Source organism: Xenopus laevis, chromosome 9_10L (assembly GCF_017654675.1).
Source record: "Xenopus laevis strain J_2021 chromosome 9_10L, Xenopus_laevis_v10.1, whole genome shotgun sequence".
Lineage (NCBI taxonomy): Eukaryota > Metazoa > Chordata > Amphibia > Anura > Pipidae > Xenopus > Xenopus laevis.
The window spans coordinates 70,920,808-70,938,890 of NC_054387.1; the positions used below are offsets into that span (position 1 = coordinate 70,920,808).

Here is an 18,083-nt window from a genome sequence, read left to right on the forward strand (position 1 = left end):
CACTAGTGCTTTCTCTACACGGAATGGTATATCACGAGGACAATACATGGAGACCCTCCAATTAATCTGTGACTAGCAGGGGCTTCCGGCATAGCAGCTTCAGAGACAAGAAAAGACCTATAAAGAGAAAGAAAGAGTAATTGCAATGATCATCCTTTTCTGTTTATTTACCTTTTTTTTTTGGTTAATGATCTACAAGTTTGCGTACAGCAATTTGACTATCTATCTGATACTGCATTGTGCGCTTCACCCTCCCATTTCTAGATGCACTGATTCTACCGAGAACTCCGACTGTATAATGCTATATGTAAATGAGTTGTGTATAGTATGCAAATGAAAAAAAAACACAGATATGTATATAGAAATGGAAGACTTGTATTGACCAACTGCTCGAATAAAAAATGTTTCTTTAAAAAAAAACAAAAAAAAAACTTGTGATCTCTAAATATCAGGCTCTTGTGCAGGAGACTTGCCCATAGAGATGCAATGGCTTTTAACTGAACTTCATAAGAGCACAATACTGTATAATTAGAATGTTTGAGACCAGTGCCTGCAAAATGGCAGAGGGTATCTTTTACTAATTATGTTTTCCTTTCAAATCTTTAATGAGCTCATGGAACAGAATCTGAAGCTTGTTAATCGCAAGGGATACTCCCTGGAGAACAGGCCTTTTGATGTGCGGTGCAAAGTGACAAAATACATGGTCTGTAGCCTGTAGGTCGGGGGTCACAGCTTTGGTGTCTCTTCTGGCTCAATGAAATTGCTTTTAAAACAGAAAGATGGCTAATGACTTAAGAAGAATAGCAGGCTGATCATATAGGTTAAGGGGAGACTGACTGCGGTACAGGTTATGTTTACTGCTTGGGTCTTTGTAGTCTGTTGTCATGCTAAAAACATGGCATAAAACGCATGATATTGTCCCTATTTTTGCCCGTGAGAACTGCACAAAATTTTACGAAAAAGTATATAAGACCATTTTCAGTCTAGTCATTATCCAAAAACATTAGCCCAAGAGCCAATCAGTTTGGGCGTGGCATTGGCAATAAATAGTGGCCAATAAATGTGCCAGACAGCTGCTGTATTACTAGAGCAGCATGGCAGCTGCCACAAGGGAATGGGTTTCTCACAGCAGACAGCAGACATTCCTGTTGCCTGTGTTCTAGACGAGGAGAGGGAGGCTGCTACTGTAGCTTATGCCATGGGAGCACAGATGTTACAGAGCGCTGAGAATTAAGTGTTTTCCCAGCAAATAATGAGAAACAGCTGCTAGCTGTGTATGTGGGATTAATCGGCCAGGTAGGGTTATAGTTCCACTCTCCGTCAGGCAATCACCTTGATTGTTTTTCCCGTACCCCTGGCAGGAAGAGAACACCACTCCTCATCAGCTCATTGACTGTCCGCTCGTTCACTGTCAGTTCTCTATACAAGTTTACACGTTTGTTTCTCAGTGGCAGCCAGTCAGAGTGATATTTGTTCTTTTTCCATAAATCTTGGGAAGCTATCCTGTGATTGTAACTATTTTGTGTAAATAAAAAGTAAAAGTATATTCGAATAAGGACAGCCAGGCCTGCTATGGCAGCCAATAAGGAATGGGCTCCATTGTGGCCTGGGGCTCCTGCCCTTTGCGCCTGCATGCCTCCCACCACCTTCACCTAACACAGGCGTGTGCTCAATGTGCTAGCTTCTGCTCTCTGTGCTCCAAAACTGACCACCTGCGGCCATACTGCAAGAGCAGAAATTGGCAGGTTGAGGCCTTTTATTGCACTTTGCATACTACATTCTGCTACATAAATGGCCCCTTGTGTCTCTGGGCCAGTGTGAGTGCTGCTTTGCTCCAAAGGAGATGTTTGGTGGGTGCCAATGCTTTAAGGATGTTTCTCATAAAGCTTAAAGCAAATTTAAAGGGATACTGTAATGGGAAAAAAAAAATTTTCAGATAAAAATTAATCAGTTACAGTTAATAGTGCTGCTCCAGCAGAATTCTGCACTGAAATCTATTTCTCAAAAGAGCAAACAGATTTTTTTTATATTCAATTTTGAAATCTGGCATGGGGCTAGACATATTGTCAATTTCCCAGCTGCCCCTGGTCATGTGACTTGTGCCTGCACTTTAGGAGAGAAATGCTTTCTGGCAGGCTGCTGTTTTTCCTTCTCAATGTAACTGAATATGTCTCAGTGAGACATGGGTTTTTACTATTGAGTGTTGTTCTTAGATCTACCAGGGAGCTGTTATCTTGTGTTAGGGAGCTGCTATCTGGTTACCTTCCCATTGTTCTTTTGTTTGGCTGCTGGGGGGGGGGGAAGGGAGGGGGTGATATCACTCCAACTTGCAGTACAGCAGTAAAGAGTGATTGAAGTTTATCAGAGCACAAGTCACATGACTTGGGGCAGCTGGGGAAATTGACAATATGTCTAGCCCCATGTCAGATTTCAAAATTGAATATAAAAAAATCTGTTTGCTCTTTTGAGAAATGGATTTCAGTGCAGAATTCTGCTGGAGCAGCACTATTAACTGATTCATTTTGAATTTTTTTTTTTTCCCATGACAGTATCCCTTTAAGGTGACAATTCAACCCTTTGCGACTGAGTTGGCAGCTTATCTGGTTGTGTATGGACCGTTACCTAACTTCCATCTGACAGATATCTGCCTGAACATCATCCAGATATGTATTGGGCAGGTTTAAAAATCCTGTTGGACTGAGGACCCTATCAGCTCATAGATGTGGGCCTCTCTCAACATCCTGCATTGGCTTTCATTATGATCCGTTTGTTGTCCCAAGGGCCAGCAAAGAGGTGGACATATTGGGCAAAGCTTTGCTCGTTTGGCAACTTCACCAAATGATTGGATCTTCATGTATGTTCAGGCACCTTAATTTGTGTAATTGTTTCAGGTTACAGTTAGTAAAATAGAAAAACACATACAATTAATTGTCTGTCACTTGCACTGACTTTTGAAACAATGTAGAAACTGATGAACAAACCTGTGAAGCATGCAAGGCATTGTGGTACTGGCAAATGGAGTCTTGGCAGAGGGGAGCAGACTTCTGCTACATTGTTTTCAAGAGTCACAACCAGAAGTGCCAAACGGGATAGATAATAATGATTAAAATTTAAATTAAATTATATAACTATAAAACTATTGGTTTTTTTTTTTTTAATGAATGTATACTGGAAAGTTGCTTAGAATCTGATTTTCCAAAAGATGTATTTATGGTTAACTGTCTGCTTATATATTTTATTATTTTTTCAGCCTGAGTGCAGCCTGTTGATTCAGTTGTTATGACATGCAACTGGCCTTTCCAATCAGTGACTCATGGCAGAAGTAGTAAGCATGAATACTTTGATTGTGCCAAGAGAGAAACTAACTTTTTAGGGTTGCACAGAACTCTAGACAGTCCCTCAACATTCTCTTGTATGATGATTAATTGCCCTGTTATTCCTAGATCTTTATCATTAGTCACATTTTTTTATCTTGCCTGCTGTACTTTAAAGATAAAACATTATGAATGTTAAAGACCATTCAAGGGTAACGCCACCCAGAAACTGTTGATTTTCAATGTACATCAATAATCATTTTCAATAGTTTTAACTATTAGAAAATATAATTTCTGTTGTGAGCAGCATAAGTCCCAAAATATCATCTAGTCTTCAGTGCTATATAATCAAACTAATCCTGCCCAAACCCTGAACTTGTGGGCATGCCTGAGAATGCTGAATACAGTTTTGCTTATTGTATTTCATACCAGGTGGCCAGCAGAAATGCCTGGAGCAGTGCCATTGGCTATCAGATAGGATGAGATATGATTGGAATATTCAGTATCATTCTTTTTAATTATTGAAAAGCATCGGGACCTCGCCAGCCAAGAACTGAAGACCTAATATCGGCTAGGAATGTGACTTATTCTGTGCCGTTGGCTGCTGCTTTCAGCACTTCAGTGTTAACTTAGAGGAACTGTGTGAGTCATATTCTGTTGGTGAGATAAAAGTCGTTTGTTTGAGGCCTGTGACGGTTAGAAAAGTATGTCAGAAATCAGATGTTAGTATTTACTCACTTACTTCCTGGCCAAGGTAATTAACATTATTCTGAAGCTCTGGTGCTAACAGTGCAAGCTAAGCAATACTTCTATCCAGGCCCAACAGTAGTTTGCCTCAAAAATAAAAACTGCTCACAATTAATACCAGGTGTAGGCAGCCTTTGGCATAACAGAAATACAATGTCTAACATATATAGGAGGTTACTGGGAGCAGGGCTGGACTGGCAGGATGCTAGAGAGTGTCCTAGTTGGTTTTGCTATGATAATTCCCATCAAGCCTATATTATATACCCCAATTTAGAATATTTTACTTCAAATAGTTGTGATGGTGGGACCCAGACGTCAGTATTGTAGGTGGGACCTAGGGGGTTCAGTCCAACAATGGGGGTGGAGTTTCAGTTCTGCAGCAGGTGGAGCACATTATTGTAATTCCCACCTTATGTTAGCACATACATTTATATGTATGTAGTGTATGTCTTTATTTACATAATATTTATTTGTATAAAGTTTTGCATGCAGCAGTCACATTTTTACATTACATTAATAGTATAAACATTGCAGTTTATAAAAATAAATATACTCCGAAAGCTTGAGTGTCATGTGTTGCGATTCAGGCAATACTGTCTAAAAAAGAACAATCTAAGTGGGTGGGTTACTAACAGGCACAATTAGGAGTGTAAGGGTAGTGGCAGACGGGGAAACTTCCAGCGACTTTCAAATTCCGAAGTGATTCGTATGCCATCCCACTTGCGATTTGTATTCTTGCTGGTGGGAAGGCATTTGGGGAGATTTTTCCCTGAAAAAGGCCCAAATGTGGGCCAAAACGTTGGATGTATGTATGCAATAAAAGCATTTTGAGTGATTACAAACTGGAGTGCGGGTCTTTTCAACAAATCTATACGCTATACTTTTGACCCTGCACCCGCAATTGACTAGAGAAAGACCGGATTAGAGTGCGGCTGCTTACTACTGACTTGTTGACCAAAACTTTGATTTTGCACAATAAAAAGGATTTATTATTTTTTTTAAGCAAGTCCTGTGAGTGCTAAGTCATTGCTGTGGATGTGCTTGTCACCCAGGCAGTTGGTTGATATTTTTTGTGTGTGCCCTCCATTACTATGGTATATATATCTATCTATCTATCTTGTGGGAACATAGGAGAATTTGCAGTGATTTTCTAACCCTTTCTGTGGGTCCGGAAACCCAGTTGAATAGTGATGGCTGCTAATAAAGTCAATGTGATTTATATTCATCTGCAATTTTAGATGTATAGCCGTCCCTAAATAATTTGCACATGTTTTAAGTATTAAAAATATATATATTTATTAATAACTATAATTGTCAAAGGCTTTGCCAAGTATTACAGCAGCAACATCATACCTGCAGGAGTCTAAAGCGTTCTCAAGGTAGCAAGGTCCTTGCCAAGTAACCTGATGATTCTGTCGGGAATCTGACAACAGAGTATGTTTTGTCCTGGAAACCTGATACGAAATGGGGAGTACTAATTAAACGTCTTTGCAAATTATTGTCGTTAACAGCTTAATAAAGACAGCCATTGTTGGGCAGAAAGCTTAAGCTAAAAGTGATCGGTATTAAAGTTTAACCCCTTCAGCACCAGGGTGGTCTGTCACTCAAGGGATGCAAAGGAATGTGAAGTATATACAGTAGTAGTATGCAAAGCCTTGTATACATTAGTAACCATAACAAACCTGTGTGCTGGCCTGTATGTTTCCAGGTAGATATAACATTTGTAAACACCAGGAAATATCCAGTACCCCCAGTCCCTTCCATCATATGACGACTTTGCCTGTAATCTGTGGTTCATTTTCCGAATACATTTCTATAAACAAATCAGCAGTTTAACAGCCCTGTCTGAACTTTGCCCCTCTGTAGAATCCAGGCCAGGAAGTATATCTGAGGCACTGGGAAGTTTAAGTGGCAATGTAAAGAAGGTTTTTAAAAAATAAAATATTTTAATATAGTGTCCTATATTTTAAAAGTTTGACTCTCTTAAGGTATTGTTTATATAAATAAGCTGCTGTGTAGCCATGGGGGCAGACATTCAAAGGAGAAAAGGCTCAGGTTACACAGCAGATAGCAGATAAGCTCTGTAGAACATAATTGTTATGTTAAGTTATCCACTATTTAACCTGTGCCGTATAACCTTTTTTCAATTTCCGCCATTGCTACACAGCAGCTTGTTTATATGAACTATAGTAGTGTTTCTGAAGCAAACACCAGTTTTACCAAGGCAGGCAGAAAGAACCTGGTGGGCCCCAGCTCTCTTGGGCCCCGCTCCGTGCACTGCCACGCATGTACCACCCTCCCTGACCCAACAGGTAGGAAAAAGGTATGTGCGCACCATTGGGGTGGGGTGCGGTGGTGTACAGGAGGCTTTGTGCCAGTCCAACTCTGAGTTCAGGGCAACACTACATTTATATTTTATCTATTTTAAAACACTTTAGTTTTTTGGTGTTATTGTTCCTATAATGTGAACTACCTACCTAATAAATAAAAATGGCCAAGTGCCCGGCATTGTGTTAATTAGAGAAGATGCACACTGGCCTGGGCTCACTGGGGGATGGCACTCCCAATCAGTTAACCTTTTTTTTTTTTAACTTTGATTTTTAAATAAATAGGAAATCATTTGGGCAGAGTTTATTGTTCACACATACTTTGTGCTTATTTATGCTGCACTGTTTGGAATGGGCCAACTAATTACCTAGTGTGTGGGTTTCTTAATGTCAGCCTTGTGTGCACTGTTACTGAACCAAATGATCCATGTGGATGGTCAAATAGAACAGATCCACTTAATTAGCTGATGGCTCAACTGAGAACATGTGAATGGAAGCAGGAGCCGTGGCTGCTGTCCCGTCTCTGGACTCATGCACACTCTGACTAGAACCATCAGCGGAAGGGATTTTCTGCCTGGACAGACTTAATGCAGTCTGAATAGAAGGCTGCTGTGTCCGCATTACCTCCCACAGTCACAGCGTCAGGGAAGGAATATCTATAGTTGGGGGGCTGCAGACTGGGGTCCTTTGTAGATGAATTGGAAGTGACTGTGTCTGTTGGAGGATGCTGGGAGATTTTAATCAGTCACAAACTGAAGAGCCACATCCCCAATGTGTGTGTAGCTTGCACCAGTGGTGGTCAAGTCCCTACAAGAGATTTTTCTGGCTACCTGCTTGGGTTTTTAATTGTAAAACGCAAAGTCATAAGGAACCACACAAAATCATAAAAATTATCCATACTTAGAAGAGACATGAGACAGTTGCCCTGGGGCTAAAGACACCTGACTGAGTCAGTGACATATACATTTTGGCTGATGGGTTTGTACAGAAAATATTTGGGGCTTTCCTACAGCTGTGTATAACCAAATAATGCTTGGATTGCATGTGGAACATGGATGTATAATCCGGAATTTCCAAAATATTCCGTACCATGTTTTACACACACAGAGCTTCCCTTTATTAGCATTTCCCTTTCCTGAAGCCTTCCATCTGCCTGTCTGCGTGGGCTTGTCACTCGGCTGGCTAATATGTTTTTTTTCTTTCTGGTGCAGTCAGACTTCTTTATTTTATTGCTTATTGGCTATAAACTGCTCTTTGGAGCCCAGACATAAACTGTAAGCAGCTTTATACACGATACCTGGCTTTTCCTGCTGGATTTATGATTCTGCTGGGATTAGACTTTGAAATACACGTTCATGTGCAGCATATATGTATTATAGATAGATGCAGTCTTACCGGTAATTAATATTTTAAATGTAGGAAATAACGCAACACCTATTTAAAAATATAAGGATATTTAAAAGTCACTGAGGGATTATGTGACCATATAAAGAAACAAGGCTGTAGGCTGAGTTATACAGGGAACTCTTGAGTATCACTCATGTATCATAAAGGATAATGTACCCTCTACTGTGATTTATAAAGAAATTAGAAGCTAGGTTGCATGAAAATTAGCAGATGAAGCCAAAACCAACATTTGTTGCGTCTTTTGACCTAAGTAGCCATGATTTATGCATGTATTTGTATTTAACTTCAGGGTAATGCATTTCTTATAATTTGCTAAATCTCATTTGACACATTTTAACCCATTTGAAACCATTTGTTTAGATGATGGTATAATAATGAAGAAGGTCTGTTCTACCTTTCTTGTTTCCAGAACTGTATAATACTTATAATTCATGAGGAATATTTTGTACAGGGATAAGGAAAAGCTGCAAAACCTCTAAGCAAACAATGCGTTTACTAAAGATTCATCTGTTCAATTGCTTACACATAGGGCACCGGATATTGACTTACAATTTCACAACTCTCATCTTATAAATGAATAACAAATCCTTTATTTATCAGTATAGCTGCCCTGATAACACAATGTGTTGTGTTATAAAGAGGGTGCTTTAAATAGTAATTTATTACTCATGGGTCAGGATTATTTTTTTCAAATGCATGCAAAACATGGAACAGCACCATTGGTTATTATACTTTGAACCAGGTCCTTAATGGTGCCTTTATTAGAGTAAACTCTTATCCAATGCTAGACATTAATAATTGTAGAAGAATATGCAGTTAATGTTAAGCCAAATGGGCCCCTTTGGAGGACTTACCCCAGGTTTGAAATCCCATTGGGTGAGGATCTCATTGGAGACCTGTATTGGGGCAGGTACTAGCAAAATACCCAAAAAGTGGTTGGGTTTTGGAAAGTCCCTGACTGTGGGGTGCCTGGGTACCTGGGTAAAGTACAGGCTCTAATCCCCCCACCACCCTGAGGAGTGACAACACACCACAAAATGAGCGGATCTCAATTTGTGTGGCCAGTCTTGTTTTAGACAGGGAACTTTAGGGCCACAGCTTGTTTTGTGTTTAAAACATTGCATATGGGGCCCAGTAAAAAAAAAAAAAAAAAAACATCTTTAATCGATGGTGGGCTGAATTCTACACACAATCAATCCCTACCACAATGTTATGCCCCCAATTTCATCTCTGGCTACCTGCCATTCTTCTGGATGGCACCATACCATATGTTTCTCTAAAACATGTGCATATATAGATCAGCATTAAAGGCGTCATCCCAGATGTCCAAGGTACCCATATCATATGCACCCCCATACCATCACATGGTTTTTGAACTGTGCACTGATAACAAGCAGGATAGTTCTACTCCTCTAAAACCCAGGATACTGCACCAATGATTTGCAAAAATAATTTAAAATGTTGGTTCATCAGACCACAGGAGAGTTTTCCACTTCGCCTCAGTCCATATTAAAGGGGATTGGGCCCAGAAAAGGCTGCAATGTTTCTAGATCTTATTTTTCTAAGGTTTATTGTTTGCATAGTAGAGTTAAAACTTGCATTTGTGAATGCAGCAAAAATTTTTTTACTGATCCCATACAGTGATTTCCACTACAGAATCACATTGTATTTAATGCAGTACTGCCCGAGGGAAGTCCCGACCATTATGGGCATCCAATATTGGTTTTCCGCCTTGTGCGTTGCATATAGAGATTTTTCCAGATTCTCTGAATCTTATAATGTTATCATGTGCTGTAGATGATGAAATCCCCAAATTTGTTGCAATTTTATGTTGAAGAAAGTTCTTGAATTGTCGCAATAGATGCCCGTGTAGTGTTTCACAGAGTGCTGCTCCCCATATTTACTTCTGAGAGACCCAGTTCCTCTTGGATGTTTTTTTTTAAGCATTACACAACTTTTCCAGTCATGTTGCTCGCATCAAATTCAAAATAAGAGTAAATAGTTCAGAAAACAATACATTTTCTCACTTTCAACATATGGTATAATTTCTTTGGAATAATTGTCATTAAATATAGGGTTTTTATGATCTGCAAATTATTCCATTCTCTGTAGTATCTTTTTTGGAAACAGGGTTGTGTATACTTGCATTTGCCCACCAGCCCAGTCTAATACCTCCCAAGTGTCCCGTTTTTCGCGGGACAATCCTGTTTTTGACCACTCAACCCGCAGTACCGGATTGTTACTGAAATGTCCTGACTTCCTCTTTAATCTCCTTTACTGAACTGCCAGAAAAAGATACAAAGTTTCTGAAGATTAATTGGCTTAGATACTTTTGTAACTGGTTAAGATAAGCAAAGAAACAATTGTAACAATTTAAGATAAGCACATGTCTTGGGGAAACTGTGACTTGCAGTTTAAAGGGCAATTCACCTTCATTAGCAAAACTGTAATGATACACAAAAACCACAGAAATGTGTTCAAACTTTCATAACCTGCCAAATTTTGTAAAATGAACATGGTAATTAGGGGGTGTGGCCACAAAACAGGTGTGGTTAAAACAATTATATTTCCAAAATGTTTGGAGGTATGCAGTATGGTGATGTCAGAGATGGTCTGGTCAAGTGAGGGTATATAAAGTCAGCTCATCAGCTTTGCCAGCGAGAGGATGGGTGTAGGTCAGCTTTTGTAGACCTGAACATCAATATTCTGTATGTATCTCTATTCACTCCTTAGATACTATTACTAGTGTATGTACTAGAGATCATAAATGTTTTATTTCTTTATAGACCGTACCATCTAGTCGTGATAAATCCATATTCTTTTAAAGTATACAAAGAATGCCTCAGTTGATGTAAGGAATATGTAGGTTCCATGCAGATTTTTACAGAATGAATGATTGAATACATTCATTAAGCAGTGCACTAATATTTTGACCCTTCTCTGGAATGGATGATACAACCCAGTGATGTTCAACCTTTACAGGAAAGATTATTTATCCAATATATCGCGCAGTAGGTAACCAGGTAGTGATAAAAACAATTACATCACACAGATGCATGAATTAAACCTATGTTCAGACTTGGGCCATAAACATTTCTTAGTGGCCACTAGTTTTCAGTTGAATATCATCGACATAAGTAAGAGTTGCCAAATACACACTATGTGGCCTGATGCCCGGTATAGCCATTCTAGCATTTAACTACTCTTATAAAATATAATTATGTTTAACGGGCATTCCTCTATTGCAGGATTCAAGTTACAGCCATATGTTTTACAGAAATAATACTTGATAATTATGTTTTCCCCTTTCTCGTGGGAGGTCCTTAAACCAAGGCTGCATTTGCTCCCGACCCAAACTGTACATTTGCATTTGAGTTTAACCTTGATTTATACTTTCCATCCCCACCAGCATAACATGCTAAGATCACACAGGAGCCTCCAGGGTTCACAGCAGGATGAATAGGTCTTGTTGATCATTCTTGGCTCAGGATGGCCTGACAGTGGAATTTCTCCAGACTGGACCTCTGGAATTCCTTTAATTACAAATCTCCTGCACTTCCATCCCTAATTACAGCTTGTGTAGGAGCGCTGCCAACTCTCCTGCAGTTGAGTTAAAGGAGCAATTCATCGAAGGGCCGCAGGGTATCCTTACTGTATATTCCTGCATCTGCTGCTTTTATATTAATTTTAATTAAATCTTTGCATCTAAATTTTGTATTTTGTGCCTGTTAATATGAATCACGAATTTGAAGTCTGTAGTTTCCTGTAGCTGCACTAGTTTATCTTATATAACAGAGATAAACTTATACTTCTATGCCTCTGGATTGCTGTGACCAGGAACAGAGTGTTCCCATCAATAGAGTTTTCAGAGAGTATGGCAACATAGGTAAGCCTGAAACTGCTGGTAACAACACCTTCATAGCAGATGGGAGTAAACATATGGAAAATTGGACAGGCATTAATAAAAAAAAGAAGATAGAGATAATTGGGGAATTAGTTCCCGTGTCATGGTGTCTTGCCAGAGTAACTTTGGCCCTCACTGAAGCATACCATGTAGACTTGGGTCACAGCACATATTGCTATGACCTGAAGTGCAATAGGGACCTTTTGTATCAAACTGCTTTTAATACAAAAAATGCTGCCATAGAATTATGCAGGAATAGGATTTATATAAATAAATAATGAAGATGTGTGATCTTAGAAACTCAGTTGCCCTAGTTTATTTTCTGAGCTGGGTTTCTAATCTAAAGCAATGGAAGCATTCTAAGCATTGAATTCCCATATTGTTGCCTTAAGACCATTCCTTAGCTGCTGGATGTCCCCAGCCATAGAAGGAATTGTTAACTGCAAATCACGAGGCTTAAGTTCCTTTTGATAGTATAAGCTCCTGTTCCCTGCCTCGCTCCGACCTCTGATTACATTACATACAGGAGTGGCCTAACAGTACAGAGTAGTATAAGTACAGTTACATGAACAGGGAAATCCCATGGAAAGACATATCTAGTCAATCAGTTACTTTAGGGTTATTGCACCACTGTGTTCCTGATTAGTTTGGCCACACCATGCACAATAAAATGTTTATTTTTAGCTAGAAACAACTGGCACAGAGACAGGCCATAATCATAGGGTAGGGCCAAAAATGAATTGGAGCTAGTGATAGTTCTGCATAACGCACCTTGTATCTTGCACTTTACAACAATGCAGCTTCATGGTTTGTTGAGAAGCCAAATGCTTTTCTGTTTTCCTGGGTTGACAACAATTTCTCCTTAATGATGATATAGAGGAAATTGCCATGTAAATGATATTGACCATAAGTATGCACAAACCTATCTGCCCTCATTTCCAAACCAAGGGTATAAGGCTTTCCAACATATTTGGTGGGATTTGCTTCTATTCAGCCACAAGAGCATTAGAAAAGTTGGGGACTGATGAATCACACCTGGCTCCCATTGGTGTTCCAATTTATCCCACGTGTATTCACTTGGTTTGAGGTAAGGGCTCTGTGCAGGCCAGTCAAATTCTTCTACTCCCATCTTATTGAATCCGTTCTGTATGGACCTTGTTTTTTGTATTGGGGCATTATTTTGCTGAAACAGAGTAGAGCTTTGCCTAAACTGTTGCCACAGATCTGTGGGAAGCATGGAATTATCAATAATGCCATTGTATGATGTAGCCTTAAGGTTTGCTATCAAGAGGGCTGGGTCCCTGGCCTAAACCTAAGAAATGTCTCCATACCAAAATGTGCCCCCTACATTATGCATTCAGGCAGGTACTGTTCTCCTGTCATTTGCCAAACCCAGATAATGTGATTCAGAATCTACTTTGGCCACATGACGTTGTAAACTTTGAGCAGGAATACAAGAAGAGTTTTTTTGTATGTGCTTCATATTGGCACCAAATAAGTAATATTTATTTTTTTCCCACCATAAATAAACAATGCTTTAGGTGTCTCAAGGAAAGGTGTAACATCCCGTTGCAGAATGTTATTATTAAGTCCATACAAACCTCTAATTGTTCTGTAATGGGGAGGGAAACAATACAATGTGCAGTACATATTCTTTTGATTCTGTTCTGTTTGTTAATTCAGATGGGACATCCACTGTGCATTAAATTGTACTTTTTCTCATATTAACCAGTTATTTTAGGAGCTGTTGTACAGACCAGTGATTGATAGGACAATGCCTACATTCCAGTGTATTTCTAGCTGAGTAAAATAATCGCTTTGCCATGTCTGAGTGATGTTTTCCCCTAAAGTTATTCCTTTGTGGATATAAACAAGACGGCATATTCATCAGCGCAACGATGACCCCACCCCATCACAGAACAATTAGAGGTTTTACCTTAAAGGGTTGGTCCCACCCTTAAGTTAATTTTTATTATGTCATAGAATATCCCATTCCTAGCGACTTTGCAATTGTTCTTCATTATTTATTTGTTGCCGTTTTTTATTACTTACCTTCCTCTTCTGTTTCTTTCCAGCTTTCAAAGGGGGTCAACTGACCCCGTTAGCCAAAAAAAACAATTGCTCTGTGAGGTTACATTTAATTGTTATTGTGATTTTTTCCTTCTTTTTCTATTTTGTCCCACTCCTATTCATAATGCAGTCTCTCACTCAAACCCTTGCCTGGTTGCTAGGGTAAATAAGAACCTAGCAACCAGGTATCTGCTGTAATTTCAAATTTGCTGCTGAACAAATAGCTAAATAACTGGAAAGCCACAAATAAAAAATGAAGACCAACCACAAATTGTATCTAAATATCAATATATACCTTACTAAAAGTTAATTTAAAGGTGTGCAACCCCTTTAAAGCAAACTAAAATTTGAGCAAGCTACAATTCACCATAACCTTTACCTAAAAACTATATATATATTTCCTCAAAAATCTTGGTGCCTAGGGAAATCCACTTTTTTGTCATGGTTGCCTTATTGGTTATGCCAGCATCATCAGCCTTACATCTTGAATATGCTCATGTTTTCTTAGCCTAGAAAAATAAATGCTTTGTGCTTATTAGCCTGATTTGAGGCCACTCAAGTCTAAAGGTGGCCATATACTGATGCTGATGGACTGAGTCGGCAGCTTATTGGTCCGGGGCCTTCATTGGAACTTTAAACGGGATAGGTTTGAGCATCACTAATTAGATCAGCATGGTTTTGGTATGTTCTCTCTGTTTTTGTGAGGGTTTCCTCTGGTTGAATGACCTTATCCATCTTGAAATTGTATTAGTGGTAGAGAAATTAGACTAAGCATCACTGGGGCAAGAAGACATGTGAATTATCGAACATTCTTTGATGATTGTGGCACAGTATATAAATAGTATAAATAATTAAAAAAGAACATAGGAATAATGTGATGGCAGTGTGTTTTTAATTCCAAGCAAATGCAATAACATTAACTAGAGCTGTTATGCAGCCCATGTGCTTCTCTAAGCAGTTTGTTCAAGAGTCGCAACTGATTCTCATTTCTTTCTTTCTTATCTTGTTTTATCATGTGAGCAGAGGATTTTATTACAAGGAGATCAAAACCATGAAAGAGTGTTTGACCGAACCGTCAACGGAACGGTTGATAGAATAATGCTACCCAGATCAATTGCTTTTCCAGTGCTGGTTTTGATCTTGCATTTTGTGTTCCCTTATAGCCTTGGTGCTATGCCAAGCATTTTTTCACTGGGCTTCAAAGCCAGAGATCCAGGTTTAGCCTCCTAACCCTGATTACATGTGGTATGCAGGGAATGCTGTGTGTTATTTTGAAACAGGATGCACCGTTTTAATCACACCATTGTATTTTTCAGCCCCTCGAGGATCCAAACGATCTCCTTGTGCCTTTTAGAACAAAGTGGTAGTCCTGTGAGTCTAAATAAGCTTGTGTATATAAATATATATATTTATATATATATATATATATATATATATATAAATTCTATATGCAACAAGGGACCATTAAAGGACCAACAAATATCACTGTGCCTCGCAGAACAAGTTATAAGGGTTCTACCTGCAGTCTAGTGAGTAGTAAAAAAGCATTCTATAAAAAATATGGGTCCACTGACCCAAAAGATCTTCATGCATCTTCTTCATGGTATCTATACATAGGCTTCCTATTATTTTCCCTTAGAGTCCTAAGGAATCAGGGCCCCTTGTGTGTTGCAGAACCATGTGGTAGGGATTTTTTTTAGCATCCACTTAGTTTTTAAAGGCATGTCTTTAATGTAACTATGTATGCTTTAAAATGTTTTCCCTTAAATAGTCCATGAAGAATGAGCATCCAACATATCTTCACATGCCCTGCAGAAGTTCTCCCTAGATTCTCCTTCTTTGCATTAATACCTATGAGTGGAAACTAACATATTACTTACCCCATATTGAGCATTGGCATAAGGAAAAAGTAGAGGAGACATGTAAGTGAAGGCCATGTGGCCAAAAGTGTGACCACTGTTTAGAAACAATTACAGCTTTCTTGTTGACTAGCGCAAGTCCATTCAGATCAGGTTGAGGAAGTGGGGGATTAGGCTATATTATATTTTATAAATCAAAGTTGCTGCAATTTATCTTCTGCACTGTATATTATGAGGTGGTGCACATACCTATGTAAAATGGATCTCTTTTCTTTTTTCAGGGGAGGGGAGTATTACTCTTATTACTTTAAAACCTATTAGGCATCTCTGTAATCTGAAAAATGAATGAAAAATAGAAATTACTGACATAGTTTCTTTATCTTTATGACAGTCAAGACTGTGTTTTCAACTCCTGTAGACACATGATTCTCTTCTGCAGTTTTGTGTTCCCTGAGCGTAAGGTTCATGTTGGAATAAGTATATTATTATATCGATATTGTGCAGCTTGAAAAAGAGAATATCTATCCAGAAGCAGTTTTGTGCTACTGATATTTATCAGATGTCACTATATTGCACGACGACTTATTGATGGGCCCTCTGATAAGGCCCAAATTAGATGGTTGATGTCAGCCGGCAGTCACCCCAGTACTTAACAGCTTATACACTGGTGATTATCAGTTGCTGCTTTCCTTTGTTCTTGGATGTTAAATAGTGAGTATGTAATGTTGGTAGTAAGATATTGGTCCCCAGTGATTTTGGAGAAAGATGCTCCCCATCTGCCTAGTGGCTTATTGGCAAAAGGCAGTACATACTTACTTTGTGATGCAGCCAGCTGACTATGAACTTGGACCTTGCCTTCCAACCAGCCAAATGTGACTTTCCTTCCCAGCCTAACAGGCTACTTCAGGTACCACCACATTGTGTTTCTTAATTGCAAATGTAGCCCAGGCCGAGATCGAAGCAGGGAAGATGGCTTATCTCCCTTTTATGTATTTTATGTAGCTCTTGTATGTTGTTTAGGATATAAACGTATACTGAGAGCTGATTATAACTGATTACATCATTAAGCACTGCTTATAAGGATATATTTCATGGCAGTTGAAGCCATTCATATATTAGAATTTTAAAATGAACAAAATGGAGTGGATAGGGCTAAGCAAGACTTGTAGTGCACACTTCCAATACTTCCAATAACAAAGCTGAATCATCACACATCTGAATGGAAAGATAGATAACTAGATAGATCGATATCTTTGTTAATTACAGGGCATATAGTGCAGTGTTAAAAATGTATTTTCGAACATTAATTCATTGTACTGTATGTAAAATTTTTATATTAATATTTATATATCAATATATTTTGTCTCTTTCAGGATTAAAAGATGTTGAAAGCAGTTTTAAAGAAAAGCCGGGAAGGTGTAAAATCCAGCAAAAAAGACACAGGTCAGTAAATTTTCTGCATTTTGTTTTTTTTCCCTGTTAAGTTTACAAATTGAGGGGCACATTCATCATCTAACTAACTTCAACAACCTGGAGTAATTTGGACGAATGAGCCCAAATTACTTTCAAACTTTGTGGCAATATGGTACATAATATTGCTGCAAAAGGGGCCTCTATAGATTATACAAAAATGGGGGGGGGGGGGGTGTGGAAGCACTCTAAAGGCTAAGTTATAGTATATGTAAGTATAATGGAAGTGCTAGTTTTAATGCACATTCCCTGGTCCCCAGTCTCAATAGTAAGTTTACAAAACAGGGGTTTTTAGTTACAAAGTTATTATCATAAAGTTGAAAAGCCACCATACCACGTCAAGGTAAACCCCAAATTACTTTCAAACTTTGTGGAAATGTGGTACATAATATGGCTGCAAAAGGGGCCTCTATAGATTACTATTTTGTGGCAAATGTTTAATTATACAGGAAAAATTCACTGGCACTCGAGGGTTCTTTCTAGCAGGTACAAGCCCTTGCTATATTTTATTTGCAGAAGTTGCACTTCTGCAAATAAAATATAGCAAGGGCTTGTACCTGCTAGAAAGAACCCTCGAGTGCCAGTGAATTTTTCCTGTATTCGTATCGTTGAGGTTGCCGAGGCCTCCATCACAGTGCACCGGGTCATCTATTGTGGAGAGCCAGGGTGTGCAAGCGTGGTAATCTTGTTCTGTACGTCAAATGTTTAATTATGCCATCAAGATTTCACAAAACAAAAGTCACAAAAAATAATTATGAAATACTATATCCATAAAGAAATGGCCATCAGTATCTTCAAAACCACATGTACCCCTAGTAATTTTAACTTTTATTGGCAGCTTGGGAGAAATTCACCTCTATATGAAACATTTTGGTTGTTTTAAATCTAAGTATTTCACCTGCTTTCATTTGCAAAATGATTCCTCTCCTTATCTAAGTTCAGAAAGAATAAATAAATCATTCTTTCTCCCATAGCTAAAAATACC

General features: G+C 38.7%; 1 protein-coding gene across 4 annotated transcripts in view; it reads left to right on the plus strand.

Moving 5' to 3' along the window:
* LOC108701338 (protein TANC1) overlaps positions 1–18,083 on the plus strand; it is a 134,884-nt gene that overhangs the window by 23,679 nt on the left and 93,122 nt on the right. For all 4 annotated transcript variants that reach the window (XM_041577582.1, XM_018235801.2, XM_018235803.2 and 1 more), the window contains one exon: positions 17,002–17,071. In XM_041577582.1, the coding sequence (XP_041433516.1) occupies positions 17,011–17,071 (61 nt within the window). In that variant the 5' untranslated portion in view covers positions 17,002–17,010. The remainder of the gene's footprint in view (positions 1–17,001; positions 17,072–18,083) is intronic.